The sequence below is a fragment of the Ovis aries genome, chromosome 9, assembly GCF_016772045.2.
Source record: "Ovis aries strain OAR_USU_Benz2616 breed Rambouillet chromosome 9, ARS-UI_Ramb_v3.0, whole genome shotgun sequence".
NCBI lineage: Eukaryota > Metazoa > Chordata > Mammalia > Artiodactyla > Bovidae > Ovis > Ovis aries.
Window position 1 is genome coordinate 27,919,253 of NC_056062.1, and position 22,997 is coordinate 27,942,249.

The window sequence follows — 22,997 nt, forward strand, 5'->3', positions numbered from 1 at the left end:
GGTCCATATAGTTGGAGTTTGCTTCTATATAAAGTCTGATAATCCCTGTCTATTAACCGTGATGCTTAGACCACTTACATTTAATGAGTATTGACATGGTTGAGTTCAAACTTTCCATCTTACTATTTGTTTTTTATTTGTCCCATCCACTGTTTACTCCTTTTTTCCTCTTTTTTCTTTTTTTTTGGGGGGGGAGAGGTGGTGCTAGTAACTTTTAGATTGAGTATTCCTTATGATTCCACTTTATCTTCTTTGTTGGCTTATTAGCTATACTCCTTTGTTGTGGCATTTTAGTGACTACTTTAGATTATAGTATGTATCTTTAACTTATCACAGTCCACCTTCAAGTGATATTATTATACTATTATAGTATCCTGTGTATATTGTAAGAGAATTAGAACAATATACTTCCATTTCCCCCTGCCTGGACTTTGTGCTATTATCATATATTTTACTTCTACAGCTGATATAAACATTGCTATTATTTCCGCTTTTAAAAGTTAACAATTAAAGAGGCCAAAATAATATGGAAAAATATTGACATATACCTATATAGTTATCATTTATGGTGTTCTTCATTTTTTTGTGTAGAACCAGTTTTATATCTGGTATCATGTACTTTTCTCTTGAAGGACTTCCTTTAATATTTCTTGTAATGCAGGTTTGCTGATGAATTCTTTCACATTTTAAGTATCTGAAAAAGTCTTCATCTCATCACTTTCTAAAGATATTTTAAGAATTTCTGATTGATAGTTTTGTTCCTTGCAGTACTTTAAATATTTTGCTCTACTGTTTTCTAGCCTGTATTTTTCTTTTCTAAAATGAGAAATGTGCTGTTATCTTCTTATTTTTTATTTTGTATGCAATGCATCTTTTCCCCCTCTGGTTGCTTTCAAGATTTTTCTCTTTATTACTTGTTTTAAGCAATTTGATTATAGTATGCTTTGGTGTAGTTTCTTTCATGTGTTCTTGTGCTTGGGGTTTGCTCAATTTGGATCTATGAGTGTAAAGTTTTTGACAAATTTGGAAAATTTCAGCCATTATCTCTTGAAATATTTTTTTCAGTCTTCCTCTCTCTCTCTTCTCCTTTGGGAACCTCAATGATACATATATATGACTCCTTGAAGTTCCATAGTTCATTGGTGCCCTTTTCAATTTTTTAAAGTCCTTTATTTTGTGTGTGCATGTTTGATTTTGAATAGTTTTTATGGCTATGCCATCTGGTTCAGTAGTCTTTTTTCCTACAATGTCTGTGTTGTTGTTAATCCTATGCGGTGATTTTTTTTTCTTTCTTTTTTTAAAAGTTCAGCCATTGTAGGTTTCATCTCTAGAAGTTTAACCTGTGTCTTTAAAAAGATATGAAAAGATCTATCTCCTTACTTAATATGGGCAATCTTTCCACTAGCTCTCTGAACATATGAAATGCAGTCATAACAATTATAACATCCTTGCCTACCTATTTTTATATCCATGTCATTTCTGAGTCAGTTTCAATGAGTTTTCTTCCCCTCATTATGGGTTGTATTGTTTTGCTTCTATGCTAAACCTCGTAATTTCTGACTGGATGCCAGGCATGGTGGAGTGGTGTTTATTTCTGTCTTCTCATAAACATTCTTGAGTTTTGTTCTGGGATGCAGTTAAATTAATTGGAAATGGTTTGGTCCTTTTTGGCCTTGTTTTTAAGATTTGTTCACGGTCAGAGCTGTGTATAATCTATGGTTAATTTTACTCTATTACTGAGGCAAGACTTTAACTAATATTCCTGAATTATGAAATTTTGTTGTTTTTGCTGTTGAGAACAGACATTACCCCCTTCCTTCCACAGAGTTCCAGGCACTGTTCTCTCTAGTCCTTTAGATAGTTCTTTCTCTGACCTTGGGTCATTCAGCCATATGCACGCACTCCTCTGTACTCAAGTCAACAGACAAGGGAGAGAGCTGTTCAGTGCTCCAGATTTCTGTCTTTACGCAGCTTTCTACTCTAGACTAACTTTCTTGGCTTCCCTGGACTTTTAGCTACACCTCCTTCAACTAGGGAGACAAGAGAAATATGCCTGTGTTCTGTTCCCTGTATTCTGGCCTAGAGACTCTCTCCAAGCAGTAAACTGGAGCAATCAGGGGCTCTTTTTCTTGTCTTCAAAGATCACTGCTTTCTGATGCATGATGTTCAACATCCTGGGTGATATTGTTTCACATAATTTATCCATTTTTTTTTCTTTTTTAAAGTTTCAGGTGGAGGTAAATGTGGTCTGTGTTACCTAATCTTAATCAGAAGCTAAAGTCTCCTACTTTTTGACTGATATAATAAATGTGGCAATATACCTCACTGAATACACACCTTTGATTTTGTGTATGGATCTATCTGTCAAATAAATTATCTAAGGTGTCTTTGTCAGATTAAACAGTAAGTGCATTTTAAGTGCAAATGATTTTGCCAACTGCCCTCCAAAAAGTTTTTGCAACCAATCTCCTACTAACAGTTTTTGAGTATGCCTACTTTCCCATATACTCTGAACACTGAGTATTATCAAATGTGTTCATCTTTACAACTTTGATAGGTAAAAAAGTTATTTTATTTCATTTTTTTGTAAGTTTAAACATCTTCTTACATGCTTACTGATGACCAGTACTGCTTTCTTTCTGGAACTATTTATGTCCTTTGAATTTTTTAGAAAATTGATTTTTCATTTTCCTATTGATTTGTAAGAAACTGTAGGAAATTAACCCTCTATCATATGAATTACAATTTTCCCCTTTGGTCAGTTGATGGTTTCTCATTGATTTTCCTCAGGTCTTTTTTTTTTTTTTTCATGAGTAATTTTTAATTAAAAAAAAATGTAGTCCAAGTTATCAATTTTTTCTGTATGTATCAATCTTTTTCTAGAGTTCTCATAGCTCCTGGATATATACATGTACACAATAGTAACAGGAGTTTATATCTTAAACTCATAATTAAGTGAGACAGTTTACTTGTCCCCCACCCCCGCCCCGATAAATTGAAATTAGGTAACAGGCTGCTATACTGAATTCATGTTTTTTATGCTGATCAAGATCTCTGTTGGGCAACTGTCTTTGATTAATAAAACACAGAAGATACAGATTATTACTTATAAATACAGTTTGGCAGACAAAAATGTCAAAGCATAGAGGAGAGCAGTGGTATAATAAAGGGATCTTTTGGGGAACCACTGACTTTAAATCACAGTCTTATTTTCCCCAAGATGGACTCATCTTTAGAGTTTGCTGGGAAGATCGAGCGATGATATGAAACCAAAAGTGATGATTATTTCAAGACATGTTGGTTGGTTATAAGACAGTTCCTAAATTTTGGAGCCGCCCCTAAAAACTCCAGCAACGTCTCCCCTGCTCCCTCTGCCACTGACCAATATAATTACTGCTGGTGTCATAAACATACTGAGAAAAGACTTTATATCTTGTCACACTTTCTTCATAAAATTGCCTAACTGTAACTTTTCTGTAAGTTCTGTTTTCCCAACCAGGCAGTCAGCCACTTGAAAGCAGGGCCTTGGCAATACACTTCCCCAATACTGAGCTTAGACATCTACAGCTGAGTTGTACTGAGCTTAAAGCATGTGCTGTTGAAGGTAGTAAAACTGTAGAGAAACTACCAAACTAGGAGGACAGAATCCGAGAAGAAAATATGCTATTTATTTGCCTGGGGATGACACTTGGCATCATCAGGCATTTGACAGAAACGACACTACTGTCCAACAAAGGAAAATAAATGTGTGAGGCCTGAAAGGAAGACCCCTCCAAGGAGAAAATAGTTGCTAGAAAGGTCAAGTTCTCTCTTAGCATAGTTGGAGTGAATAAAGTACCAAGGAACTGAAAAATTGCATACCATCATATTTTCTTAGGGGAAAGGAACTAACTTTTGGTGAGGGTCTATGCTATGTGATGGAGAAGGAAGAGGATAGCTAACATTTAATGCTTATCATGTACCCAGCACTGTCCTAATAAACACTTTTCATGAATTAGCTAATTGAATCCTCTTAAGTCCATGAAGAGGATACTTCTATTCCCATTGCACAGGTGAGAAAACCAAGGTTCAAGGACATGCACAATTACTTGGGTAATATAAGAAGGCAGGGCTATCTGACTTCAAGTCCAGCCCTTGACTATGCTATAGACTATCCACCTCATGTCATCCTCAAGAGCAACCTCAGTCGAAGCTTTCCCACATCGCTGATGTGGAAACTGGAGTGCTGAGGCAACCACCAACTGGCCCTCTGGGTCTTTCTGACTCTAAAGCTTAAATATTCCTCGCTTGCTATGTGGAGTCTTCTGATCCCTGCTTCTCCACCTGATTGTCCCAGTGCTTCTATCCCTGTAACTCTCCTTCCATCTGCTCCCAACACACACACCAAAAGGAAAAAGCAAAAAGGTTTTAGTCACACTAGAATAGTCAATGATGAAGGAACATGCTCTCCATGGTCATTTGTCTGTGTCTGCTTGGCTCATGTTATTTTCTGTGCCTACTTATATTCCTTCCTTTAAACCCATCCATGTGAGTTATTTACTCCTTGGAGGCCCTCCTTGATTTTCACCTCCCTTCCTGAATCAGTTGTTCTGACTCTGCCCTTACATAATACTTTCCTTACAACTCTGCCCCTACAGTCCTTCTCACGCTCTGACCATTTCCCCATCTAGACCTCACTAGCGTCTTATTTAACTGTGGTATCATCAATGGCTGGCACAGTGCTCAGGCATGGTGCACAATGAAGGAACCCAATAGCTTGAAAGAGAGCCTGCAGGTCCCTACAGAGCACTTGCTATGGAAAAGAAAGCAACCGCCAGGTTTACAACCCCACTTCCAAAGTTGGACAGACAATCACCACCTGGACAGACAACCCACCTAGGCTTGGTTACTTTCAGGGAGGATTGAGTAAGGCTACTTGAAAGGAAACTGCAAGCCTAGAAAAGCATGTTACTGACGTATGGGATCTGTATGAGCTTTTAATGGCACAGAAGAGTTGGCCTGCTGCTCTGACATCCACTCCGGCATTAAGACTTTGCTCCTAGTTGCGAAGTTATTTTGAACAAATCATCTTCTACCTCCATCCAACTCATATCTCTGTATGTTTGCTACCCTATTCAACTGCCAGTCTTTGAAGACCTCATGCCTTTGAATACCACAAGGCAATCTTAGTCACTTTCCACTATACTAAATAACTGGAAATGCTCTATAGTAAATGAACCTTAGGAAACATCACTAAGAACAAAGCTAGTGGAGGTGATGGAATTCCAGCTGAGCTATTTCGGATCCTGAAAGATGATGCTGTGAAACTGCTGCACTCAATATGCCAGCAAATTTGGAAAACTCAGCAGTGGCCACAGGACTGGAAAAGGTCAATTTGCCTTCCAATCCCAAAGAAAGGCAATGCCAAAGAATGCTCAGACTATGAACAATTGCACTCATCTCACATGCTAGTGCGAGATGCTCAAAATTCTCCAACTCAGGCTCCAGCAGTACCTGAACTGTGAACTTCCAGATGTTCAAGCTGGATTTAGAAAAGGCAGAGGAACCAGAGATCAAATTGCCAACATCTGCTGGATCATTGGAAAAGCAAGAGAGTTCCAGAAAAACATCAACTTCTGTTTATTGACTATGCCAAAGCCTTTGACTGTGTGGATCACAACAAATTGGAAAATTCTTAAAGAGATGGAAACATCAGACCACCTGACCTGCCTCCTGAGAAACCTGTATTCAGGTCAGGAAGCAACAGTTAGAACTGGACATGGAACAACAGACTGGTTCCAAATCAGAAAAGGAGTACGTCAAGGCTGTTTATTGTCACCCTGCTTAACTTATATGCAGAGTACATCATGAGAAATGCTGGACTGGATGAAGCACAAGCTGGAATCAAGATTGCTGAGAGAAATATCAACAACCTCAGACATGCAGATGATACTACCTTTATGGCAAAAACTGAAGAACTAATGAGCCTCTTGATGAAAGCGAAAGAGGAGAATGGAAAAAGTTGGCTTAAAACTCAACATTCAGAAACCTAAGACCATAGCATCTGGTCCCATCACTTCATGGTAAAAAGATGAGGTAATACTGAAAACAGTGACAGACTTTATTGTGGGGGGCTCCAAAATCACTGCAGATGGTGACTGCAGCCATGAAATTAAAAGACACTTGCTCCTTGGAAGAAAAGTTATGACCAACCTAGACAGCTTACTAAAAAGCAGAGATGTTACTTTGCCAACAAAGGTCTGTCTAATCAAAGCGATGGTTTTTCCAGTACTCATGTATGGATGTGAGAGTTGGACTATAAAGAAAGCTGAGGGCTGAAGAATTGATGCTTTTGAACTGTGGTGTTGGAGAAGACTCTTGAGAGTCCCTTGGACTGCAAGGAGATCCAACCAGTCCATCCTAAAAGAAATCAGTCCCGAATATTCATTGGAAGGACTGATGCTGAAACTGAAACTCCAGTAAATTTGGCCACCTGATATGAAGAACTGACTCATTTGAAAAGACCCTGACGCTGGGAAAGATTGAAGGCGGGAGGAGAAGGGAACGACTGAGAATGAGATGGTTGGATGGCATTACTGACTCAATGGACATGAGTTTGAATAAACTCTGAGAGTTGGTGATGGACAGGGAGGCCTGGCGTGCTTCAGTCCATGGGGTCGCAAAGAGTTGGACACGACTGAGCAACTGAACTGAAGTTGCTCACACAGGGCTACATGGGAGATCTCAGTGAGAAGACAAGAGTAAGAAAGCATCAGTCACTTTCTGGCACTGTTTGGTTGTGCTAATTGCTGGTAAACTGTTGTTCCATCATTTTGGGTCTCTTGGATTTTTCATTTTGTCCTGCAAAACTAGTATCTCTTACCTGTTGAGGGAAGGAGAGTTAAGTTGTGGGGGTTTTCCCTTTCTTTGTCATCAGACTTAGCTTTGTCCATGAAGGAATGGGGGGCACTAGGAAACTTATCAGAACACGCGTAGCATGAATGCTGGGGTTAAGGGCCAATGCAGAAGGGCGGTCAAAAGGCAAAACTGATTTTGAAGATTTGTTTCAGTGTCCTTAGTTTATGTGAAAGTTGACAGAAAGAGAGGTATAGCTGGCAAGTCATGAGGTCCTGCACTTTACAGCTAAGAGTATAGCCTATCTGTTATCAAATACAAATTAGGAAGTTGTAGTTGGTTCAGTCTTGGCATACAGGCCCTTACTATTTCTTCAAAGTGTTTTTCACATGCCATATTTAGACTTGGAATAATTCTGAAACACACGAGTGAGAAGCTTTCATAAAATGAACCCAACTGCTGATTCTTTTCACCCAGTAATGGACTGTTGTTGTTGTTGTTTTTTTTTAAATCAGGGCTGCCCCTTCCTACCTTTCAGGTCTTACTCCACCCTTCCTGCCTTATGTTCCAACTCCATCTGCCTCCTCATTGTTTCTGGAAGAAGTCATCCCAGCCCCAGGGCCCTTGAATATGCTTTTCCTTTCCTATGTACCTGCTGAGTTCTTCCCTGTGCTCTGTCCCTGATGATTCCTTCTGCTTCAGCTCGAGTCACTTCCTCTGAGGCTGTCTCAAACCGCTCTTCTCAAAGAGGCCCCCCACTCTTTATCACATCCACCAGCTGTCTCCTACTTACTCCACCCCATCCTGTCACTGGGCAGAAAGCTCATTACATAATCCCTGCACCTGAAATAGATCTCTTTCCTTTCATCCTGTCTAGTATACTTAATGTTACCCCAGTCACCATCTTTGTTCTGATGGCACTATGGATGCAACATGGATCATCAGAAGGTTTTCTAACAGTGCCTTAAAAAAGGTTTCTGTTAACTCTATCAAGAAATTAAATTTAAAAATCACTTTCCAAGCATCTGAGATGTTATTTTAATGTTTCTCTTTCAGTTGAGCTCCTAAAGTGTACTATGTGCATCGTCTGAAAGGCACAGAAAAGAGACACTGAGGTTTATTAAACGTTTGAAAGACTTTATTATCGCTGAGATTTCTCTAATTCTGTCTGTAACTCTATAATGCTCTCATTTTCAAGAAAAACAGTCATCTTGATTCTATTTCACCACTGAGATTCACACAAACTATTTCACATTTCTTAATTTCCAAGCAACACTTAAATTCTTCAGACTTCTTTCAAAATAGCTACAGGGAAATCCCTGATGATTTCAGCTGACAATTCCTTAATCAGGAAAAGACTTTAAATGCCAATCACCAGAAAAGTTACAATTTACAGGAAAGAAAGGGGAAATGCTGACATATTGCGCAACACAGCATGGATAAAGCATGGTTTATGAATTGCATGGCATACTCATGCTGACCGTTTTATAAAGAATTTCTGGTGACATCATAAACTATGTTAGAGCAAATGAACTGTTTCTATTGTCCATGCTTCTGAGAGTCTAAGGTGAAAATAGGATTCCCTTCTTTGGAGATTTTATGGGTAAAGTGAGGTAACAATTTGTGTACTTTTTCCCTGCCCCTAGACTTCTACAAAGGTTCTGGGTTTTCAATGAAGCAAAGGACTGAGCTAAAGGGAATTTTTATCAAATGTCTAGTTTCATTCAGAATGATGAGAGTGCTTTTCTTCTACATTTCCATTACTTGGTAGAGGAAAGGCATGATCTGCTTCTGCCTCTAGCTCTGGGTGTTCAGATCCAAGTTCTCTGCAAGGGAAAATGCTACAGCAGGGTCCCTGGGACAAAATCCTCCCCAAGTTACAAAAAGAAGATAGTCTGAAGGTAGTAACTACCAGGATGTAACTGTGACCCCTGACTAATCTGGTAATAAAATCAATTAGGTTTCAGTTGTAGTGATTATGCAACATCTTAGAGATGAGATCATCATGAGCAGTGGGTTTTCCCCCTTGGAGTCTATATAAATTCATCAATAAACTATACTCTTTATTAACACTTTATTTTAAGTGATTACAAACACAAGGCATTTCATAAACATATTCTGTCATTTGTTACATTGTAATTCAGCAGTATGATGCAAAATTTATAATCTTCAGTAAATGAACAGGAAGTAAACAAACATAAAAAAAGAAAACCTCCAGAAGGTTAAAATAATAGATGAGTGACTCAGTCCCAGACTCAGCCTAAACCTCCATTCAGATTGGGTCTTAAGCGTTTACTCATCAGAATGGTGTCGGCAGGGAGTGAGAAACGACAGGAGAATGAGCAAGACACTTGTAAGTATACGTAAGACTAAAAGAAGGGGCACAGAGCAACTGAGGATTTAAACGTAACCATGGAAATCTTAGAGGGAAACTCTGACATCGGCCTTTATTTTGAAAACCATTACCGAATATCCAAAATAACAAGTGATTACAAATTTCTGTTTAACCGAATAGCGATGACCATCACTTATTGGCCACTCATAGGCTAGGTACTGCTCCAAGAATTCTCCACACATTATCTCTTTTTAATCCCCATGATATTTCCATAATGTTCCAATTCCCATTTTAGGGATAAAAAAAATTGAGGAGCAAAAAGGTTAAATAACTTGCTTCAAATCTCACAGCGGAAGCCTGGGAATGGAACTCACTTCTGACTCCAATCTGAGTTATTAACCAATGATGTATCTTCTCTATTTGGGCGTTTTGGAGCTAGTCTCTCTGAGTACCCTTTGGGGCTAGAACAAAACGTTTCAAGTATTTTCAGATGCTTCATCTTACCGATTACACAAGCAATTAGAGTTTCCCAATAGAAAGATACTATCTATTGTTTCTGTGGACTCACACTTCATTCCACTGCAGTTTTGCTGCTTAAATAGGTGGATGTCCCACCTATCAGAATAGACATGGAAAAGAAACTGGCTTCCAACCTGTTTTATTATCTTTCTGAGGTTCTCACAGCAGAGTTTTAACATTTTCTTCCTAAAAATCTGGTAATCACAGACTAGTGCTTCTTGTTTTGACAGTCCAATCTTATTAGATCATGTTCTAGCTCAGGCCTTGCTCAATATTCTGAAATTTCAGACCTACCAAAGCTACTAAAAAACGTTTCAATTGAGGACTCTACGACCTCATGTGAAACTGGAGTCATGGGAATTTGAATGAACTAATAAAACATCTCTATGGTAGACCGAAACAGTGATGACAATGGAATGGATGACTAATACGCACATATGACTTTTTTATCCAAAGCCCCCAGTGTTCAATGCGTTTTTGTAAACTGATTGAACTTCTGCACAGTAATAACCACGCTTTGTACTTTCATGACATGATTCTTTCATGAACTGCTGTGTGCTGGCCTCATGTTAGCACACTCCAATTGCCCTCAGGTGGCTGGCAGGTGGTATGAGAAATGTACTCTTCCATCTTCAGAATAAAGAAATGGTACAAAGGAAGAAGAATTTGAACTGGGCAGATTTTAGGAACTGAGGTATGCCTGCCTGAGTCGGGGGCCTATAGAACCTTGTGGGCGACGGTTGGCCACGCAGCTCAGCAAGAAAGGCAGATGAAATTCCCAATGAAAGCAATTAACAAATACTTGGGCACACATTACCTTTGTGTCCTGTGGCCCCATGACTCAGTGGAAGTGAAACATGTATCTTATTTCCCTTCTAGACCTCCACCCTCCCTTCCCCAGAGCCAGCCCATAACCTCAAATCTCTCAGCAGCCAAAAGCAGATGACTAAAGACAAGGCCAGAGGGTTCACCTTTGAGCAGTCGTTTAGCCTGTATTACTGGTACTAACCAGAGCAGCATAAAATTTTACCATGAAAAAGGTTAAAGGACAAAAACTGCTCTCTGACTCAGGGAAAACATCAGGCAAGGATAATGCTCAAATGTGTGATTTTAAAATAAATGACACAAGAATGTTTTACTTGAGATTCTATCTTAAATCAGAGAGCAAAGGCCTGAGACTCAGTATTTAGCATCTTGTTAAATCTGGGTCACCAAGTGTAATGAGGATTTTCACTTCTCATTTGGGGTTATATTGTAAAGAGAATGGCATCAGCCTCTAAAAGATTTATATATTTCAGCTCCTCTGGGGTTAGGCAATGAGCTGGTGTAAAGGATGTGGGCCAGGTGGGGACTATGCAAAGTGGAGGGGGTGCTCCCCGACTAAGGCAGACTGTTTCCCATGGGAGGGAAGGGAGACCCAGTGTTGTCAGATCTGGCATATTTAAAATAACAAGTTGGAAATGTGCATAGTTACGTGAAATCTCCCAACTGTTGTATATTGCAACTAACTGATATATGTATACACAACCACATGGGCCAAAGCAAACACATATGTGGGCCGGACCCAGTGCACAGACTCTGGGGTCTGACCTCTGTGACCACAGTCATGGTTTTCAACCTGTAAGCAGTTAAAAGGAAACAAGATCTGACATATCCTCCAGGGAATAAATTACGCCATTGCTTAGTCAAATGGCCCTTTATAACTTTACCGTTTGGGGTTTAGAAGTTAAGTCCAGAAGCTGATGATCTACTAACTATATTAAAGTCTCCAACTTTGCCGGTTCTTGTAAGGAGGGAGGTATCAGAGGATTTTAGGGCAAGTGAGGGAAGAGGTTTAGAAGGGAGCTATCTGGTGGCATCACAATGAGGTCTGACCAGCTGACTCCAAGCTGGAGCTCATTCCACCTGTTTAAACATCTAGAATTTATTCTCTGCTGCTCCTAGAGGCAAATGAGCCCAAGAAACGTGCTAACCGGGGGCTTGCAGTTGGCAGCTGAATAGGACTGACAGAAAGGTTTGGCTACAGAGAAAAGAGTCACATTCCCCTCTGATCTGAGAACACGCTACAGAACGGACAAGGCACGATGGCGAGCTGGCGGGCTGCCCATCTTCCTTATTATCCGTGAGGCATCACGCCATACACCATGCTTTCGGCTATCTTCCCATACTGCTCCTGGAGGATTTCTAAACATAACCGTTGCACATGTGTTTGGAAGGAAGGAGGTTTCTATTTTAAAGAAGACAAAGTTCCTCGTCTCTGGCTATGGTGCTTGAAATCGACTACCCGCTGCGTTCTGCCATGGCCCAATGGTCCTCAGTGTTAAAAGTGAAGAGGGAAATAAATGCTGGACTCTTTCCTCCACACTAAGTGACAGGGGAGCTGACCTGTGACTGATTTGCAGTGAGTTGGGGAGACTGATCCTCACTGGCCTGGCTACCATCTTCATATGCTGTTTCATCCACTAGCATAATACAGCAGTAACACTCACACCTAACCTTTACGGTTTGTTCACTATGTACGCCAGGTACACATGCTTAATACATACATGCCAGGTACAGTTCTAAGTGCTTTAGGTAGATTAACATATTCCTCACATAACCCTAAGGAAGGAGGTACTATTATTACCCTCATTTTACACACGTGGAAACTGAAGCACAGAGAGGTTAAGTATTTTGCCCAAGGTCACACAGTCAGTGACTGGTGGACTAGGAATTCAAACCCAGACAGTCTGGCTCCAGGGCTGGGCTAGATAACCTCTCAAAAGGAGGAACGGATCTCAAGGTAAAACCTTTGAGACTGAGCTTCTTACAGTACAATATGAAAGTTTGGCAATTTTCTGTTCTGATGGCAAAGAAATGTTCTGTTTCCCCATTTTATGCAGGTATCAGAGCAATTCAGGAAAAGAAATCTAAGAAATTTCAGGGTGCACATTTGACTCTTCCTATTTGCTACAGTGGAGTGCATCATATCATTTTATATGCAGAGATTCAAGCATGGTGGGGGGAGAAGGAGACACAGGCAGGATTCAGACAGAGCACTGGGGTCCCAGAAGGGGCATGGGGTGGGGTACCACAGCCAGCTCTCTCTTGGTGGTCCTAGTTCCCTGTGCAGCTCTGGTTGTGCAGAGTGCAAGGCTGTGATGAAAAGGTAAGTGTTTTTTTTTTTTTCAGTATAACGTGGCTCCTCACACAAGCCAACTACTTCATCTGGTATGCAACTGAAAAAATTGCAACACTTGAGAAAAAACTGTCTGTGGGAGACTGACTTAGGAGACCATGCCTCTGCCTGCCTCAAGGACTTGCAGAATCATCTTCTGTAGATTTAATTTTCACCTTACACACCTGAAAAACCCAGCTTCCTGCATAACCTGTAGGTAAATTAATTTCAGAATTAATTTAAAAATTAATTAAATTTTCTTGTAATCATTCTCAAGCATTTCTTCAGAAACAATCTATAGTTATTTTTAGGTTCAGCAATTGTTTTCCAAGTCTAGCTTCACAGTCAACCTTTTAAAGGACCCTCAGAGAACATCCTATGATAAGCCAGAAGCCTATACTGTAATTGACAATGACTTGCTACTGTTTAATTGCTTTCTTATTTACAGCTCTCTACTAGACTACAAGCTCTATGAAGGCAAGGGTCAACTTTTCATGATGACTGGCATGCAAGAACACTCAATATCTAACTATCGAAAAATAAAAGCACTCAAATTTATATACCAAAGCACAGGGCTATACTTTGGTCAGAAAAAAATTCCACTGTATATAGGTATATGAGTGTTTCTAAATTCCTAATCTAGGTGGGCATTCATCTTCTAACCTTCATTTTCTTAGGATCTGTTTCTCTTTAACTAATACACCCCTTGCTGGGTGATCTCATTCATTCCTCCATGCCAACCATATGCCAACAACGCCCACATTTTTATATCTCCCCCACCCCCTCCCCAGAGCTACAGGCCTGGTTTTCCAACTGCCCTCAAGATATCTCTGCCTGACATAAGTGACTCAAGGTTAACGTTTCCAGAACTACATTTTATCTGCACCCTCCCAACCCTACTCCATTTCCCAGTCTCTGGAGTAAAGGCTTGTTTCTTGCTGCAGTTTCAAGTGAGGCTTTGGCGTCAGAAAAATCTACATCCATATCCTTGGGAGACACTGACTGGCTGCACGGCATTGGACTTCTCTGAGTTAAAATTTTTACAAGAGTAAAGTGGCCCAACATAACTGACTCCATAGAGTTGGCATGATGACTAAATCAAATGATCCATTAATGCCTTAGCTCAGTGCCAAGTATAAAGCTTCAGCCTGCAATAAAATAGTTCCTTCTATTATTCTCTGTTCTGGTTAATTCAATATCTCCATAAGCTGGAAACCTTAAAAGTCATCCTTTACTTCTGATAATCCTTTCACTCTCTCTTAATTCAACTAGACCTCAAATTCTCTCAATTCTACTTTTAAAGCCTCCCCAACCTGGATTCGTCCTGCGTCTCCACTGTTACAGCCTTCACTCGGGCCCTTGTCTTTGTCACCATTTATTTAATTATTCTTTCAGGTCTCTCTACATTTAGCCCACACATTACAGTGACCCCAAAATCATTGTTCTTCAAACCTATATGAATCATGTCATTCCCTTGCCTAAAAACCTTCACTGGCTCCCAGAGGTGCAGTCCACATCCACATTTCTTAGGAATGGGGTGGAAGTACCACTTACATAAAATGACTTGTCAGGATCTTTATATACACATTTTCACTTATTCATCACAACAATGCCAATGAAAAAAATAAATGTGTAAAATGAGGCTGTTCACCAGCTACTAATGGAAGTCCAACAATTTGCCAATGTCTAAATCAGTCAGAGAAACTGAAATTTACAATCAGGCTTGATGCTAGCTTGTACATCTGTCAGTACAATGGATCCACGTCTTATCTCAAGAATGAACTCTAAAGTCAAATATAAAATAAAAATTTCATATGACTCGAAGCCAACTTGACCATTTCTTAGAAAAGTTGAGCAGTATCTCTTTCCACGTTAGAAAGAATGCTGTTTCTTTGGCTGACACAAGATGAAGCAGTTGACAGGCATCACCTGTACTATTTCACTGTAGTCACTGTCTCTCTCCATTTTTGCTGAGTACTAACAGCTGGATTTATCTACAGCAACTGGAATACACAGCTAACAGAGCACCTAGAGTGTACCACGACTGAACATTACCTATCCCTCACAAACAGCTAGAGGAGGCAGAGACCACATAATCTGCACTATTAGGCAGCTAATTTACATACTTGTTGGAAAATTAGTCCCCTCTATTCTTTATCATGGGGCATCCCTGGTGGCTCAGACGGTAGAAAATCTGCCTGCAATGCAGGAGATCTGGGTTCGATTCCTGGGTTGGGAAGATACCCCAGAGAAGGGAATGGCAACCCACTCCAGTATTCTTGCCTGGAGATTTCCATGGACCTGAGGAGCCTGGCAGGCTACAGTCCATGCGGTCACAAAGAGTCGGACATGACTGAGTGATTGATGCTTGTCTGCTTCTTAATCTTACAATTTAGCTCCTTCAACAATCACCACAGATTTCAAAATAGCTGAGTATGGATTAAGAGGCTTCTGGGTAGGTCCTTACTTAGTCCCACAATTTGCAAAACAAATGATCTTATTCCCAGCAAAACTTCTGTCTGTCCTTCACGTTCTGCACTGCAGTTTGGTCTGGAACACTCAACCTGACTTTGGGGTGTCCATTCAGTTGAGAACAACTTTTTTCAGGGTAAGGAGCCTGAGTTCCCATGGGTTCCTGTGAGTCAAAGCTGAACTGCAGGTTCATGGGTGGGGACAGCTGCTCTGAAAACGGCCCCATTTTCTGGTCTAGTGTGGTCAGGAACAGGAAGCTGAACCTTTGGTATTTTGGGCTTTGATTCTACCCTGCCCTGAGAGAGCATTCACCCCTACTGGGGTCTTTACATAGGGAGTGAGCACATTTACAGTGTCTGTTGGAAAGACAGAAGACGCTCGGAGGTGTGAGGCCGAGTTTCAAGCCTGTGTCCTACTGATTGGTGTCCCTGGAAATCACGACTGTGTGGTGAAAGCTGTGCACTCTGAGTCTCTGTCTCTGATGTCCAGAGTCCTTTGGAAGCAAGGGCACCCAGTTTCTAACCGGTTCCTGGGCAGTGGTCAAGGAGATTCTGAAGTCAGTTCTGCTGCAATCAGTGTGGCGGCGAACAAGTCCGTCTGTGTGTGCATATGCGCTCACTAGTGTCCCATTCTGCAGCCCCATGGACTGTGGAGCCCGCCAGGCTCCTCTGGCCACGGGATTTTCCAAGTAGGAATACTGGAGTGGGTTGCTATTTCCTCCTCCAAGGGATCTTCCCGACCCAGGGATCGAACTCATGTCTCTTGGGTCTCCTGCATTGGCAGGCAGAGTCTTTACCGCTGTGCAACCTGGGAAGCCCCAAACATGTCCGTATGCTCATTCAATTACAGTCCACAGATCTGGGTTCGAACACTGCCCCAGGCAGCCTCCCTAACCCCTCTTATCTCAGCTTCCTCCCTGGGGACAGTGTCATTTGCCTTACATCATCATTCTAATCTGTTCTCTCTCTCTGATCCGAACCAGATAACTCAGGTGAAACAATTCTGCAAGCTCCATAATCAGTAGTAGTTGCTAGAATTCCTCGTAGTTCTCACTCCATACTGACCTCAAAGTCAAAGTCTTTATAAAGGTCTATGAGGCCCTGTGAGATCAGCCTCTTGTTGCCATTCTGATCTCATTTCCTGTATTTCCTCCCCCTGCTCACTCTACACAGACCTCTTGGTCATTCCTGGAACATTCTAGGGCTCTTCCTCTCCGTGCACTGACTGATTTCTCTCATTTTTTTCCAGGTGCTCAGAACGGTGCCCAACACCTAGGAAACACCCAACAGACACGCACTGAATAAGTAAGGAATGAATAAATTGCCTTGTGTGGTCAACTAACAGCTCACAGAGCATTCCAAAGTGTGAAAATGAAAGTTGCTCAGTCTTGTCCGACTCTTTGCTATCCCTTGTTCTATACAGTCCATGGAATTCTCCAGGGCAGAATACTGGAGTGGGTAGCCATTCCCTTCTCCAGGAGATCTTCCCAACCCAGAGATCGAGCCCATCTCCTGCACTGCAGGTGGATTCTTTACCAGCTGAGCTACCAGGGAAGCCCCCAGAGCATTCAAGCTTGGTACTAAACACCTCACTCAACTGCCCAGGTCTTGGTATGTTTAGGTCCCTTTCTGAGAGAACTGGACTCTGTCCGCTAACACTTAACAAGAAACTCTTCCAAGTGCTTTCTATAAATTAGTTCATTGAATCCCCACCTTCATTTCTAGACCTTACTTTAGAGAAAACAAAGCACTGAAAAGCGAAGCAATTTGCTGAAGGTCACCAAGCTAATAAATGATGTAAGCTGGCCGGTGGGAGCCATTGGCTATTCTTACTTTTGGCCAAGGGACCAACCTTTTGGGCTGACGACTGCTTTGAATGATGCTTACTGTCCGGCTCTCGCTGATTTTATAATCCCCTTTGGCTGCCAGCCAAGCAGGCAGGTGATCTTTCTCAGGGCCCCCTCTCTCCCTGGCCCACACACACTCCCTAGCCAATTCTGCTCAGGTTACAATGGAGAAGGTCAGGCCAGATGGGTAAAGCAGACGGCTTGTTTCAGGGACACAAAGGCCCACAGGGTTTTGTTGTTTTTTTCTTATAGCTTCTACTTCACAAAATCAGCTAATCAAGGAGACCCAGAAATGAACTTTAACAGTCAAATAAGGATAGGGTTTGAAGTCAGCAAGTCAGGATATTATTTGCAGCTGATGATGCTGGTTAGGTAAGAAAGAACTGCTCAAGGGGCTACAGAGGCCAGCGGGAAGGTCCCATTTCCCTTCACCTCACTGGTGTCGATCCATCCTTGAGACTCATCTCAGCACTCCAGGCCTCAAGAAGCCTTCTCGGATAAGCCCCATGCTCATCCCATGCCCGCTTTCCCAGGTGAGCCTCTTCTCTACTCTCCAAGCACCAGTATCTCCCTCCACCGTAACGCCTGCTGAACTGTACTGAAACCACCTGCCTCCCCACAGGCTGGACACATGAGTGTGGGGACAGCGTCCACTGCATGTCTGTCTCCTCTGTGCCTTGTGAAAAATGTTCCACAGATGGCAGCTGAACCGAATGGCATCACTCTGCTGAGGTAAACTTCTGACATCTTCCGAATCATCCCTGTTATCTTTGATCTGGCTCAGACTGAGACCTGAATGACAAAGCCCTTGAAGTGACCCAGTTACGGCCCATGAGGGGCAAAACTATGGGGTCAAAGGAACAATTCTCAAACTCCATGGCACTGTCCTGCCATGCACTCAAAAGTCCTCCCCTCTGTTCTCATGGGTCTCCTTAAATAAATGTGTGAAAGGAGTTGTGACATTTTCTCTAGGGGTCCTCCTTTCTCTTTCAAAAGGCAGCACAAGGATAAAAGATCTCTGGATTTTGCACTTTTGATGAGAAGCCACATCAATCAAAATACCTATAACCTCTTGAGTCTCACCGTATACAGATTAAAAACTGCAAAACGTTTGCAGGTGATGCTATTCGTATTTTTAAGGGTTTACTTTTAGAATAGTTCATTGGGTCAGAGTAAAGAAGCCATCAAAAAGAGGGAAGAAATAATGTCACAGTCCTTGTGACTAGCACCAGCTATTCATGAAATATACTGCCTTGAATATCCATGCAGATAAATATTTCAGCAATAAATGGAGAAAGGAAGTGAATTTTAAAGTATCTGAGGAACAACCCACTTGGGATTATTAAGTCAGACTCTTTAATATCATCCCAAACTGAATCCTACAGCTGACTAATGCTGTAATGAATTTTGCAGTTATCAAGAAGATTAATTAAGAAAAAACCCACCCTGCTTATTCCTAAGCAATGTTGACATGAGTCTCAAATCGGTGACAGCAAACCACATACCACAAAGTATTTAAATGAATCAGAAGTTTCGGGTGGGGCCTAAGCTTAAAAAAAAAAAAGCAAAACGAAACCCTCAGATGTTAAGAGCCACTGGTCATGTTCAATGGCATTCCCTTTAATTCTTACAATAAACTGGCCCATTTTTACAGGTGAGGAAACTAAAGTGAAGGCAGTTTAAGGAAACTCTCTACACCAGCTGGCTTAGAAGGTGCAGCGGCAGGACTGGATGCTCTAAGTCAACAGAGCATAGGGGTGGGAGTGGGGTCTCTGCAGCCAGAACGTGTGATCTCAAATGCCAGCTCCGACACCTACTAGCCCGGTGACTTTGAGCAAGTTTCTTAACTTTGTGTCTCAATCTTCTCATCTGTAGAAACGGAGATATCAGTAGTACGTATTTCAGAGGGCTGTGGTCAGGATTAATGAGCTAACTTATAGAAAGTGCTTACAACAGTGCCTGGCATACAGTCAGCATTATTTTTGCTCTTATCTGACTTCAAAGCCCATGCCTCTTCTCCCTCATCAACGGTTAAGCACACATACTACTGTTTTGAAACATTTCGCAACTGCCCACCGTAAGTAACAAATAAATGTTTGTTAATTAAAATATTCCACCGTGTTTCATTCCAGAAAGGGTTAGTGTTGAGAAAAGCAGGCATCAGAGAACACAACATATGGCTCAACAAAGGAAATCCATTTTCACTGTTGAGAACTTCCTGGAAATGGAAGGAGCTGCCTGTCCCAGAAAGTGCCTCAATCAAAGATGACCACTTAGTGAAGATTTTATACAGCAGATTAAAAAAGGGCTACCTTGATAGCACAGGGGAAGGACTGAGGGAGATAAACTCCAGGGAGTCTGTTTTACACTGGAGAAGATTAGTGGCTTAAAGAGCTGCTTTTTGGCACGGCTCTTTTCCAGGAATGTTACTTCAGCTATGGTATACTCAGACACTTACCTTGACTAAAAAGCATGAATGGTATGAAATTGAGGCTGTTAAAAATGGGTGTGTGGGAAGCGTGTGTGTGTGTGTGTGTGTGTGTGTGTGTGTGTGTGAGAGAGAGAATGTATGACTTGAATTAATTCATTGATTTTAGTGTATCTCACAGTAAAATGGCCCAGTGAAGTGATCACAGTAATTCAACTGAATAAGTAACTATAAAAACTTTATGCTTACAATCAGAAAGAAAACACTTCCCGAGTTTCTACATCTGCTCTATATTTCTATGCAAAATAGGTAATCAGAGGTGCTTGGCTTTCTGAAGGAAAACCAGTATAATATTCTTTTTTTATTCTGATTTCTTAACAGAAAAGAACAAGAAAAAATCTTTGATCTATTTTTGTTTCATGAAACATACACCTTGGCCTTTTCCTATAGGAATAACCAGCCTTGAGTGTGCCTCTCCTAAGCAGTTATTGCTTTATGTTTATATGCAAGAATATAAGAGGGAAAAGAAGTCATAAGAGCTTTGGTAAAAACTACCATGACAAAAATAAAAACAAAAAACCAAACTCTACTACAGCAAAACTCATCAATTTGCTTCCCTATTTGAGGTCTGTTATCTCGTTCATTCATTTCTATTCTCTCTCACATTTCCCCACTGCCCATCCCTCCACTCCCTCCACTATTTCTAAAGGGGAGGCCATAGTACTCAATATGACATGTACAGAAGGGAAGTTGTTTGTTGGAGAGCTCAGGACACACAAGCTCTGGATAAGGCAAGCACTACATTTCATTAAACTTTGGTTTGTAAAATGAGGATATGATAACAGTACCTATTTCAGAGAACTATGGAAGGAATTAAATGAGATGATCTATGTAAAGTTATCAGTATAACCCCTAGCACACAGTCAATGCTCAATAAGTGCTAGGCAGTGTTATTTTTTATACTCAACAGCTAATCATTACAAAAATAAGAACCTGAACTATAATTCCTACTTCTTTAAACACACTTCAGGTCTTCTTTGATAGTTCTAAAGGCACATGGGCAGGGTTATGGGCTAGTTGGAGATCTTCATTAGAGGCAACAATTATCATTGTGTCATGACATGCTTGAGTTTTAGCCAAAATAATAGTTTAGGTAACAGAATGTTCAAAATAGAATTTACTAAAGTGTCAAAAAACAAACCCAGCTCTATAAATGTATAAAGTTACTGCTTCCCTTTCCCTTGTGGGAGACAAAAGTCAAGCTCTGCCCATAAGCCTGACTCATATACTTCCAATCTCCCAGGTCTCCCTCAACCTTATCCCAAACCAAACTACAAAAAAAGCATATTAAAAGTTGAGGAACAAAGAAGGCAGAACATATGATGATACATTATGAAAGGATTAATTATCCACTCTGAGTTATTTTTCCTTCCCTCTTTGATTCCTTCCTGACCTACTCTGAACTGTGCTAACTGGACACAGACATGCAGAGACTGGGGGAGAATCTGAATCTCTGCGGCCATCCCCTCTATGGTCAGGAAACACGATCAGGTTACCATCAGGATCTCTTTTTGGGGGGTTCTTTCTGAGAAATCTCAGGACCTTCTCTGAAGAAAGCATCCTTTCAATTTTGACCAACTTTTAATTTTTTTCTTCTCTCATCAAATGGCCTTTGTGGACACTCTTTCTACATATCTGCCAACTGGCGAAATCAAGATGGTGAAACTCTGACACCTTCTAAGCTCCGCAATTTTTTTTTTTCCTTTGACAGAGATACAAAGATAACCACAGTAGAAGCCTCAGTCTGTAAAGAGATGAAAGGTACAACAGGTACAGAATAAAGTCTAGGCATATAAGCAAAGGCTGAAAAATCACAGTGCTTTTACTGGAAACGAGGGATACGGAGGCAACCACAAGTTATAAAACAGTGCTTTCCCTTCGTGTGCAGCCAAACCCCCATGTCATCACAGTAACACGATATTCAAGAAAGTCCAACCTATTTTAAGTAGTTTCAGGTGACAGATTATTGGCCCACAATGAGACACAGACTGATGGATCACAGAGGAGAAAAGTTCACTGTGCTGTGAAGCACTGCTAATCTAGACTGATAAAACCAGAAGAGACAGGCATCTCTCTTTCCAGTGTTTACTGGATGACATCACACTGTGGATTTAACCAAAGTGCTGTCTAGATTATCCAGCAAATGTCACATAAGAGTACTTGAGTAGCTTAGATAAAGGTCTCAGAACACTGTGAATGAATTCATCCTGCAAAACAAATTTCCCAGATGAGCTCATAATCTTAACTCCATGCCATTTCACTTTGTATTCTTTCAGGCATAACTCTAACCCCATAAATGACATTCATCTTGGATAGAACAACTGTGTTGTTTGAGAACGTCAACCTGGTAATGTAAGGCAGTTTCCATTACGTGCATAAGAAAGCATAAAGGTTAAAGCTCTTGCCTTAGGTTGGTAAAATAAATATTACAATATTAATTCATCAGGGAAACACACATCAAAACAATGAGATACCAATTCACAACCACTAGGATGGCTACAATCAAAGAGACAGATAGTAACAAGTGTCGGCGAGGACGTGGAGCAATTGGAACCCTCACACACTGCTGGTGGGAATGTAAAATGGTGCAGTCGCTTTGGAAAACAGTCTGGAAGTTCCTAAAAAGGATAAACATAGAGTTACCATATGACCCAGCAAATATACTCCCAAATACCACAAGAAATGAAAATGAAAACATAAGTCCACTTGTACATGAATGTTCATAGCAGGGTTATTCAAAACAGTCAAAAAACAGATACAACTCAAATGACCATCAGTTGATGAAAGGATAAATAAAATGTGGTCTACCCATACAATGAAATGTTATTCAGCACTGAAAAGAATGGAGGTCTGATTCATGCTACAGCATGGATGAAACTTGAAAACATTATGTTAAGTAAAAGAAGCCAGTCGCAAAAGACCACATATGCATATTTATATGAAATGTCCAGAAGAAGCAAATCTTTTAAAGACAGAATGTAGATCAGTGGTTGCCTAGAGCTGGGGGGATGGAGGGCAGGGGTTTGGGGGTGGGTTGGAGGAAAATGGGAAGTGAATGCTAATGGATACAGGGTTTCTTTCTGAAAATGTTCTAAAATTGATTGTGGTGCTTGGTTTCACAACTCTGTGAATATACTAAAAGCCACTGCATGTATACTTTAAATGGCTGAACTGATATGTGAATTATGTCCAATAAAGCTGTTATAAAAAGTAATATTAACATATCAGATAGAAGGAGACATGGTCCTCTAACTACAGCAAGGATCACTTCTGTCACAACATTAAGTATGAAACCTATCAGCTAAAGGCTCAAGACCTAAATAATGGCTTTCAAATGTTCGTGACC

The 22,997-nt window shown here is 40.9% G+C and overlaps 1 protein-coding gene across 6 annotated transcripts in view; it reads right to left on the minus strand.

Moving 5' to 3' along the window:
• NSMCE2 (NSE2 (MMS21) homolog, SMC5-SMC6 complex SUMO ligase) overlaps positions 1–22,997 on the minus strand; it is a 231,632-nt gene that overhangs the window by 41,171 nt on the left and 167,464 nt on the right. For 3 of the 6 annotated variants that reach the window (XM_060393665.1, XM_060393664.1, XM_060393663.1), the window contains one exon: positions 8,892–22,269. The exons of the other annotated variants lie outside the window; for them this stretch is intronic. In XM_060393665.1, the coding sequence (XP_060249648.1) occupies positions 22,268–22,269 (2 nt within the window). In that variant the 3' untranslated portion in view covers positions 8,892–22,267. Of the gene's footprint in view, positions 1–8,891; positions 22,270–22,997 lie in introns of those variants that run through there. 6 annotated transcript variants of the gene reach the window in all.